The sequence below is a fragment of the Penaeus chinensis genome, chromosome 18 (assembly GCF_019202785.1).
Source record: "Penaeus chinensis breed Huanghai No. 1 chromosome 18, ASM1920278v2, whole genome shotgun sequence".
NCBI lineage: Eukaryota > Metazoa > Arthropoda > Malacostraca > Decapoda > Penaeidae > Penaeus > Penaeus chinensis.
Window position 1 is genome coordinate 33,485,694 of NC_061836.1, and position 11,523 is coordinate 33,497,216.

At 38.0% G+C, this 11,523-nt stretch overlaps 1 protein-coding gene across 1 annotated transcript in view; it reads right to left on the reverse strand.

The window, feature by feature from the left end:
• Window positions 1–7,732: 7,732 nt before the first annotated feature.
• Window positions 7,733–11,523, reverse strand: part of LOC125034675 (microtubule-associated protein futsch-like) — a 187,312-nt gene continuing 183,521 nt past the window's right edge. Inside the window, exon 8 of the mRNA XM_047626575.1 lies at window positions 7,733–11,355. Coding sequence (XP_047482531.1) covers window positions 11,186–11,355 — 170 coding nt within the window. The 3' untranslated portion in view covers window positions 7,733–11,185. The remainder of the gene's footprint in view (window positions 11,356–11,523) is intronic.

Here is an 11,523-nt window from a genome sequence, read left to right on the forward strand (position 1 = left end):
CCGTTTGTTCGTACATTATGCTTGAGACGCATTCCTGAAGCAATTACATGTGACTGTGGACTTGAAGTTCGTCCGTTGAAGTGCGTTACGCCTGAAATTACATTTCGAAAGTGTATTTCGTGTGTCTGCAAAGTTCAAGGCGTTTAAATTTGATTTATAATGGGTAGATAATTGACAATGTAAACTTTAGAGAATAAAACACATAAGGCATCATTTACATTATCATTATTATCGTTATTACTATAATGATTATTATCACTATCAGTGTCATTATCATTACCATTATTGTTATCACTTTCATTATATTATAATTATAATTATCATCATTGCTATCATTATTGTTAATGATATTAACATTATTATTACTCTCTATATTATAAATCTGGTTGTGTCTCGTCCGTTCGTTATCACTTTCCTCCCCAATCATCATATGAGTGAGAGACAAATTACACACTGCATTGAAGTAGTTAGATCCTCGGTTTATGCACGTTTATCATTTACACAACTATCCGAGGAGGAAGGTTAAGAAGGAAAGTATTGGAAGGGAGAAGAAACAGGACATAATGAAGAAGGTGGGGGGGGGGGGGGGGGGAGGGGAAGGGAGGAAAGGGAGGAGGGGTAACTTAAAAAGATAAGGAAGGTAGGAAGGGAAAATAAAGGGGGCGTAGAGTGGAAAGGAAAATGGATAAGGGAAAAGGGAGTGGAAACGGAGAGGGGACTTAAAGAGAAAAGGGATATTTGAGAGGGAAGGGAAGGGGATGAAGGTAGCGAAGAAGGGGGGTAGGAGGTTAAAGAAGAATAGGAGGGATGTGGAAGGGTGCAGATAGGAGGGATGGATATAAGGAAGATTTAGGATTCAAATTCAAAACACTTTATTTAATCAATTACAATGGGTATTACTTTTACAGATATGTTGTTTACATTATGTAATAGGATGTTATATACATAGATATTATACAATGCTTGTTTAACTAGATTAGACAGAACATTAATATCACAGAGAACTGAAATTTCGCACTTGGCTTGATGTTCAAACGCCTGATGTCATTGATATTTCAGTAGATGTTCTTTCACTTTTGTTTTAAATGTTTTTTGGTTTGAGATATTTCTAATATTTTCTGGTAGTTGGTTCCAGATAACCAGTCCTCGGATTTGCAAATTTCTTGCCCCGGTTTCTGTATTCGATCTTTTGATATATAAGGAGTTGTTTTGCCTTGTAAATACACATGTTATGTTACCTGTTGTTTGTATAGGTAATAGCCAATTTGGGTAGTTTCCTTGTATTATTTTATGGATCAGAATACACGTGTCATATTTGTATTTCTGTTGTACTTTTAGCCATTTTAGTTGTTTATATATGGTGTGATGTAATATTTATTTACATTTCTCAGTGCTACTCTTGCCGCGAAGTTCTGTAGTTTCTGTGTCCTTTGTATTTGTGTTTTGTTTGTGGATCCCCAGATGTTTAGACAGTAATTAAGGATACTAAGTGCTAGTGTTTGTATAACAGCAGTTCTTGTTTCTGTGGGTATTTTATTTTTTATATGATTCAAGTATATCAGTGTGCTTTTAGCCCATTACTTTTCTGTAGAAGTGATCAGTGTGTGTCTCGAATGTCACGTATCTGTCTACGTGTACCCCTAGGTTTTTTACTGTTGTGTTGGGTTTGATGTAGCAACCTTGGAAATCTATAACTGTATCTGTGGGTATTTTTGCTATATTCTGACGGCTGCCTTTGAAAATACATTGTGTTTTTTTGTGGATTTAGTTTCAGGCCATTCATATCGATTTTTTTTTTTTTTTTTTTGTTGCTTCTGTTAGAGTCTGTTTGGTCTTTTCTATCAATTCATTTAGATTGTTTACAGAGGCAGCGTGAAGAAATTGAGAGTTGTCGGCGTACCGAACAAGAAGAAACGAAACTGATTGCTTTGATGATACTTTTTCATGGATTTTGACTGAGTTCTCGTTGAACCAAAAATTATCAATTTCGTGATTTGTTAGTTTGTTTACAAGTAATTATTGGCTGACACTGTCAAAGGCTTTCGATATATCACATAGAGTACAAATTTTACTGGTTATTGTCTATATTATAAATTTAATTTGTGACTTTTAGGAATGCCGTTTCGGTTGATAATTTATTCCTAAAACCGTGTTGCGTGTTAGATATAAGGCTATTCGCTTCTAAAAAATTTTTTCATTGGTTTGCAACTATTTTCTCGAGAACTTTAGATATTACTAGTAGTATAGTGATGGGTCGATAATTATTGATAATTATCTCTGTTACCGGATTTGAAAATCGGAGTAATGATGCCATGTTTCCAAAGTGATGGATAAACACCGGTGACTATAGATGTATTAATAATTACTGTCAGATAGCATGCAATTGCTGGTAAACTATCGTTTATGAAACGATGTGCCATTCCATCTGCTCCCACGGAATTTGTCTTTTTAAAGTGTTTTATTGTTAGGATAATTGTTTCTACTACTGGTTGCGGTCTGAAGAAGTTTGTTGTAGTGTTCGTTTCGTTTATGTTGTGTTGATATGTGGGGGCGGTTGTCTGTTCAAAAGTGCGTCTACCTACCTCTGCAAAGAAGTTATTAAAGTATTCTATATTATTTATGGAATTTTGGGAAGTGTCTGTGTTTTGTTTCTTCTTAGGCACTAATGTATTTACTAGTTTCCATGTTTCGGCAGAATCGCTTCTACATTCATTGAACATTTTAAAAATAATTAGTTTTCGCCCAGCGGAGGAGTGTTTTCACATTTTTCATCTTTTGTTTGTATTCAGCCGGAAGGGTGGTGTAAAAACTGATTATCTTGAGAGCTTTGTGAGCATTATTTCTATCATTCATGGCCCTCTTAATGTTGTCATTTATCCAGGGGGCGGGAGGACGCCTAACTGTTTTTGTTTTAAAAGGAGCGCAGGCATCGAGGCTGTTCTTTATCACGTTTGTAATAATATTAACTTGTTTGTCAACGTCGTCAGTTGTTAAAATCTCTGACAGTAACGAATCATTGGCTATAATATGATGGCAGAGTAAATGAGGATCGTAATGCGTTAGGTCGCGGGAGGTTTTATTGACTAGTTTTCGCTTTGCTTTTTCTATATTCAAGGTCATGGTTATAAGCCCGTGATCAGCAATGTGGCATGGGACCGCGTCTGCGTGTAGTGTAATATCGGGTCTGTTTGTTATTATAACATCTAATATGGATGAGGTGTTTTCTGTAATCCTTGTAGGCTTCTTTATAAGTTGTTTTAATTTGTTTTTGTTAATTATCCCATTTGGTTTATTTAGATCGTCATTTAAATCACCTAAAATGAAAAGTGGTTTTCTCTTTATTGACATTTCTCAGAGAATACTTTCCAGGTAGTCAAATGATTCTGTGGTGGCATGAGGGTGTCTGTAGATTGTGCCGACGAAGAAGGAAGGATACATACTGCTTTGTACGGTTACCCAGATGTCCTCTACTGCTGTATGATTTACAGTTACAGAGGAGATCTTATTTGATTTAAGGGTATCGCTTACATATATGCAGACTCCACCTCCACGTCCTGCATCACATCTGTAAACGTGAAATTTTGGGATGCTGATGAAACTGCTTGATATTTCTTGGTGAAGCCAAGTTTTACTAATACACAAAATATCAATATTTCTTGATGTGTTCTATTCTGATGGTGTTAAGTGGTTTGACCGCCGGATTTGCAATGTCAAACATTCTGCTCGCCTTTGTACTTGTTTCTATTTAGGAATACTTTTACATTGTTGGGAAAGCTCTGACATTGGAAATTTGGTTGAAAGTCTTCATCTGTGTCTGGGTGGCAACTCGTGATGTATAGGTACATTACCTGAGGACGGTCGGCACCTTGCAAGGTTTTGGCGAGTGGTGTTCCTCCCTTGTTTTCCTTCTTTGTTTTCTAGAGTTGACTTGAACGAAACCTTCCTCATCTTGGTGGGGCTGCGGCTGCTCGTTTGTTTGTTTGTGTGTTTCCACTCGTTCCGTGCAGTTGTTGATGATGAGCTGTGGTGTTTGTGGAGCAGGGGGGCAGGTACTCCAGGCACATGGTGGTGTGTCGTATCTTCCCACTGGCGATTTGATGGGAGATGTTTTTGCTTGTTTTTCCTTTTACTGTTTCTAACGTAGCTTCTCCTAGGTGTGACTTGTGTTGAGGCTTCGTTCTTCATACCGGTTGGAAACGTGTCATCGTTGTTTTTGGGCAGACGCTTGCGTGGCTCCGGACGAGGGGTGGCTGGCGCGTCAGCAAGATCGTAAGTCTGCTGGGTCGGAGTGGGTAGAGAGGGAGTGGGTAGTGGGGACGGAGTGTCGGGGGAGGGTGGTGGTGGTGGGGGGGAGCTAGGAGAGGCGTTAGTCGTGGGTGCTGCCGTGGAGGGTGTAGGAGTGTGTTTATTTTGTGGTGTAAAGGTAGATGTCGTTCTGCCAGGGGGAGGGGATGCGAAGGGGAAGGATTGGTAGGCGGATTGATCGTGGGCAGGGGTTGGGAGATCAGATATTGCGTGATGGGATGGGGTCGAGGATGTTGTGACGAAAGCTTCCTTTCCGCATTCCTGCGGCTGAGAAGGCATCGCACCTTGACTAATTAGACTGTTGATTGCAGAGGGTTCGTGCTGTGTTTGTGTATTTTGGTGTTTTGGTTTTTGAAAGATTTTTACTAATGGAGTAAATATACGGGGGGACAGCCTTGACCCTGGCTGCCATGGGATGTCCATCGTCATGGGCGAGGGAGCAGCTTTGACCCGCGCTGCCAAGGGGCCCGTATCCTAGGGCGGAGGTCCCATTACCCGGGGAAGGGGGCACGAAATCCTGGGCCAAGGGTCCCTTTTCACTCTGGGGATTAGAGCTCGGGCTAGCTGTCCGAGGAAGCACCTGGGAAACTCCCTGGCTGGCCCCCTGTGACCCCGGGAGAGTAGTCAGATTTCCCTCTGACTCTGCGAGACCATGAGATGCCATGGTTTGCTGAGCTGTTAGGCGGCGGCGGAGAGGAGGCAAAAACACGTCCGTTCACCACGGCGGCTAGACTCAGTGTGTGTGTGTGTGGGGGGGGGGGGGGGGGTTGAGGGAGAAAGGAAATGGGAGAGAGGAAGGAGGTGGGCAAGGGAAATATAGAAGGGAGAGGTAGAGAAAGGGGGAAGGGAAAGGGAACGAGAAATAAGCGCCCAATGATCCCAACGACCTGTTTACTTTTGAAAGAGCTATTTCCAGTAGGACTATCGTATCTATGGCAATCAACAAGGGCCGAGTCAAACGTTATTCCTCCATGAAGCGGTATTTAGCTATGGGTAATTGTATGTCGCTTTTTTTGTAAGGGCGGCAAGGTAATAAAAACTAAAAAAAAAAAAAAAAAAAAAAAACGTCTGCAGATTATTACATATTGTATCATTTATTGCACAGGTAACAGTGGATTTATAAGTAATAGTATTACAAGTCATCTTTTCTTGCTTGAACAGTTCTTTTGATTATAGTATTTCTCTTTCTGATTATAATCGATTGAAATTATGTAAACCTTAAAATTTTAATCATGACAAACCTGCTTTGTCAGCAGCATTAACCTGTGGACTGCTGACGGTATGTATATATATATATATATATGTATTTATATATTTATATCTTTATATACACTCACGCTAGAGGCATATCCACCACGTAAGTTGGATACATTTAAACTCCGTAAAAATGCTTTCAGAATCTGAAGTTTATTCATATTCAGAATGAATGTCTACGTTCAGTGTTTGAATATCAGTGTAGGCAGTGTAAAATAAATAGAAAAAAAAAAATGTTCACGTGTCACTTCGAGTTGATAGGTACTGCATGGCTAGTTGCCTAGAGGAAAGGAGATTGGATTTTGGTGGTGATCCAGCGTAGATAAGTAGATGTATGGACAAACTAGGAGGTTTTGGGTATAATGTATGGTTGATTGGGGGAGATTAAAGCTATTGTGGGTATATTCTGAATATATTTTAGGTAATTGAGTTTAGATCTGTGGGAATTTGTTAGATAAGTAGAATGGTTGTACCAGAAATTACCGACAAATTTGGGTTTTTTATGGTCTAGGTTATTTGTGGTCTAGGACAGTGGTTCTTAACCTTTTAACTATCACGCCCCCTTTTAGGAATTTTCCCTTTCCTCCACCACGCCTCTCTTGTATTTGTAGATAAAATTCCCACCCAGATTCTAAAGAAAACTATAAATAAGTTGTGTTAGTTTTGTTTTAATTAGTATGAATTGGTATAATTAAACCTTCTATTATGTGACCATGCTCTCGTTAAGAGAACAGCAAAGATAATTAGAGTAATTACTGCCTTTTTCCCCAGGGCTCGCGCCCCCTTTGGAAAAGACTGAGACCCCCCTAGGTAGACGCGTCCCCAGGTTAAGAACCACTGGTCTAGGAAACAATTGAATTGATTAAGAGTTTGATTCATGGTAGATAAATAGATCTGAAAGTCGACAAGAGAAATAGATCTGAAAGTCGACAAGAGAAATAGATCTGAAAGTCGACAAGAGAAATAGATCTGAAAGTCGACAAGAGAAATAGATCTGAAAGTCGACAAGAGAAATAGATCTGAAAGTCGACAAGAGAAATAGATCTGAAAGTCGACAAGAGAAATAGATCTGAAAGTCGACAAGAGAAATAGATCTGAAAGTCGACAAGAGAAATAGATCTGAAAGTCGACAAGAGTAGTTATGTAATAAGGAGTGGGCATTTTGGATAGATTACGATTGATGAGGGAAATTATGAGGCTAAACCGAAAATAAAGATGTAATGAACGGTGCATTACCTGATAGATAATTGTAAATTTCTGGGTAGATTTTTAAAAATATAGACAGAGGAGTGTTGTAGATATCTGGTTCTCACAGTTCAGACAATTTTGGCTTTAATTTTGCTAATGTGACTAATTTAGAAGACTGATGATGATAATCAAAATAATAATTATTATCATTATCATATCTCTGGATAATCCAATAAGCCTTTTCATTTCTCATCGTACTTCCATTTAGTGCAAATATCATATACATTCTCCGTCCATCATATCTTCATTGGGAAGCTTGTTCACAGGCACACATGTTTCATTTTTCTGTTTATTGCTGTTCACAACATAAATTAGAGTTTGCTTGAATTGTACTATATTTTTTTTTGGTTTAACTTTTAAGCCGAGGGTGGCAGCTTTGTTCTACTTTGAATATATATATATATACACATATAAATATATATGTATATATATCACGTATATATAATATATATATATTATATATATGTATGTATATACATGTATATATGTATTATATAAATGTATATATATACACATATATGTACGCATTTATATATATATATATAAATGCATATATGGGTATATATATATATATGTGCAGACCCACACACATTAAAACACACACATGTGTACACATACATACATATATAAATATATATATATAATGCTAACGACAGCAAACGAATAGTCATATGTATTTATATGTCTATATATGTACATATATAAACAGGTAGATTGATAGATGTAAATATATATGACTATTCGCTTGATTACACATTGGCTGTTGTCAGCATAGTTATATATTCTTATGTATTTGTATTATTATTATTGTTATTTCTTGAAATAAGGATCATATCGATAACATCCCCTCAGCAGAGAGATTTCTTGAGCACAGTCATACAAAATGCATTTTCCAGTGACAAAAAAGGGACTAAAAAAACGCACGTTGTACTTTTATTCTACTTTTAATGTCACAGGATATCCCATACATATGCGTAATATTAGTGACAAGGCCAGCAATTATGATCTCAAAAAGGAGACTCAATAGGGTTTATTTTCCTATACTCAACATAGTGAAAATGAACCATAATGAAAAAACTACACAAGACTCAAAATAGCTAAACAAGTCACTTTATAGGTGTCAGCAGAGTTCATAAATTCCTAGACTTCTAGTATTTTTTTAATCATTTTTTAAATAATTTTTTGACTAGAGGTAACGGGACATGGAGCGAGAAGCATAAGCAATAAACTACATGACCTTTAATAAGGACGACATCGGCGATTATAACTCCATTGACAAAGTCAAACAGGGTTCAATCCCATCTTGTTATCATCAGAGAAGGTGAACACTGGCGAGATTTATTTTTTCTTTCATTCATTTTCGTAGTTATCATTCGCAAATCCCGCCATTGTAATATACTGTAAATATCTTCCTTTTTTATATTTTCATCATCTTTTATAATTCAAACACACGACAAAGTGCACAGGCTGGATATAACATGATGAGTCCATGAAATCAGGTTTATGTAAGAGCTGTGCTGAAGACCCTGAATCGTCAGCATGTTTAAAAAGTCAGTGGCCAAAATACCAAGTGATGCAAAAAATGAAACGAGTGCCTCCACAGCGACGAAAAAGGACATGGTCGGAATATTTCGCATTCTGGGGTCTTCAGGGAGCTCTTGATTTCGTGGTTAAAAAAGAAAATTGAAAAAAATCGAAAAGTAGGGTAAAACAATCTAAACTGCCATGATGCAAGAGCAATGGTTGTGACAGAAATGCCTAAAAGCCACTGTACAGTTTAGTTATTCATGTTTAATATCCTCTTTCGCTTGTTTATATATTTATATATTTTTTATTATTTTCTGTAGCGCCGCCACCACTCTATTAGCTTATAAATATGATTATCATATCACATGTCATTCAACCTTTAAAAAGAATAAATTTCAGAGTGTCAGGCACTCATGAACTTCTATAGGGCACAGTGTTGGAGAATAAATAAATAAAAAAATCCAGTTGCACTAACCTTTTCACTCACAGACATTTTCTCTGAAAAATCACTTTCACTTAGTCAAAACTTTAAAGTTTTTCATCCAAGTCTTCCTGTACATAAAGGAAAGGGGATACAATATTTTGGGTTTAATTTTTTTATTCTTAAGGTGGCAACTCAACCTGATAAAGAACCATCAAGGTCCTAAATTTTGCAATAAATAAGCTAAGGGGCATGAAGCTCTCTGGTTTTGCCAATAAGCACCTAAAGCCATCACATGAAACATATGAACCTTACAACTCTTCTGGTCACACAGTTCCAGGCCCCACAGGACACTTTCTCACACGTCCTGGCCAGGCGAGTGACCCCTAGAGAACAGTCCCTGTGTTAATTTGATGGTAAGTGGTTCTCTCTTCAATGCTCGTGGATAACACAGGAACTGAGCCTCTGGCGAGAAACTCCCATGGCAAGACTTCGGTGAGATTTTTAATCACAGTAATCTAACTTGGCCTGTGGTGCATGGATGTAGGCCTCTTCATACCCTGATGAAGAGGACGTGATAGGCGTGTACTATGTCTCTGAAGACACCACCACGGAACGTTGTCGTTTATCTTAGAAATCTGTCTTAAATAGATATCACTCCTCACGAATAGGCATTACTGGCAGTTGACCATGACTATTTGGTCATTAGAAGGAGCTTCCACGCAGGAAAGCAGTATCCAAGCCCTTGGTAATGTCTTCGGAAACTAGTGTCAGTGACCAATTTGACCTACAGAAGCTGCTGCACTTTGAAAGGCATATTACCTTTTTTCAACATTTTCAGCACTTTTTCCTCACCATTTTCATACCAAATTGCTTGTCTGTCACATGCACGTAATCCTGGGCAGTGGAGCCACCCCCATGGCTTCCAGCACCTCATAACGGCTCGTGCATGAAACTTGTGACTTGCAAGTCCATCTGTTGTAGCACCAATATAATAAAGGTCCATCAGCTTAATCTGTCCTTGAAGGTGCATCACTTCACACTTTTCTTATATCATTCCTGTTTTATTTCTTGTTTTGGACTGATTATGGAATGCTCATAAATCTTTTAAAAAGAAACGACTTGCTCAAAAGTAAAAATAAGTTGAAAAGTTACTAATAGCAAGGCATATTAAGCAATACACTGGAAATCACAAAAAGACATTCATACCACTCCAGTAACACGTATACTATTTAGCACATACGGAAAAAGCAATGAGTACATAGTCTGTATAGGAGTATATTCGTGGCTAACACAGTCAAGTCAAGACTCTTTCTCAGCGACTCATAACATGGACTCCAGCATATCATCAAAACATGAGTACCATATTATCGAAAATAATCATAATAATGTGTCATAATTAGTATGTACTAAGCTGCTTCTGTGGACGTTAGAGACTGTTGTTCCAGAGATAAAAGTCATAATTTCTCACTCATTCTCCCTGTATTCCCAAACATTCACCTTCTGGAAGATAAAGAATATTGTAACTTCTCAGCCCCGCTCAAGAAAAATAGGCCTAGCTCTCATCAACCGGCTGATTATAAACTACTAGTATACATCTTATCATATCATAACAAAGACATTTTTAACTCTTTTTTTTTTTTATATATGCCTTAAACTCTATATAGCTTATCACTGTCAAGAACAGTTTCATAACGCTTTATTTTACAAAATGAGCAATCTGTTTCTTAGCCATGTCTGCATCATGGCCTACCTAGAGACTGCAGTAGATATCACGCTGAATAAGTGTATAATCCTATTTATCGATTTACAGTAAAATGCATATTGCTTAGCCCTATTCGGTCACAGGAGTGTTCATTCTTGGTGTCACTTAACAGAACAATTCACAATTGGTGTAATTCTCGGCACAGTTTCTATGTGCCTTTTGATAAATGTAGAATTCGGGTTCATAAGAGGTCATTATCTGTTTCGTCATTATACTGAATATATATTTAATCTGTTTATACACAGTGGAGACATGGAACCATCTATGGTGAGTGACTGATTATGCTACTACTAATAGCAGAACATTCACTTTTTTGGTAAATCCAGTGAAATACCGGCCTTTTTTTTCCAATAAATCAAAATTCATTATCACGAACCTTGTTATGACACCCGTCTCGAAAGACAAAGGTATTACAATTTGTAGAACAAAAAACTTGATTTCACGCTTGTGTGAAATGGTCATTCAACGAAAATACTGTGGATGGCCTAGTCAGCACTAATCACTAGGATTTGAGGACACAGACGGCTTAGTAAGAGCTCAAATTCTTGTGGAAGGCAGCGGGGAAGGGGTTGTCGAGTGCCCAGAGCACAACACCCCAAAGCACAAGTCGGGCATGGATGTATATGGTGGTCGAACACAGGCGAAGAGGGGTTGTCTCAAGTTGCTCAGAACTCAAGACGATAGGCGTTGCAGCTCGTCTCATGATCTTGCAAGTTGATAGTACAACGTGAAGCTGATGGGGCGAGGTCAATTTTGTTGGCGATGAGTGCGTCTTCATTGGCAGCCACCCAGTAGCCCAGAGCGTCAGTGTCATAGGTGGGAATGATCGTTACCTCTGAAAATAACATACAAACAATTTGACAATAAAGTTCTCACTGGCATCAAATAATACAATAAATCATCTATATTCCTATGGAAATGATTTTCAGAAATATGGATGTAGAAATTAAGAATCCAAAATGAAAGCTGTATCTTGAGTTCAGCAACCATTCCTTAAGTGACT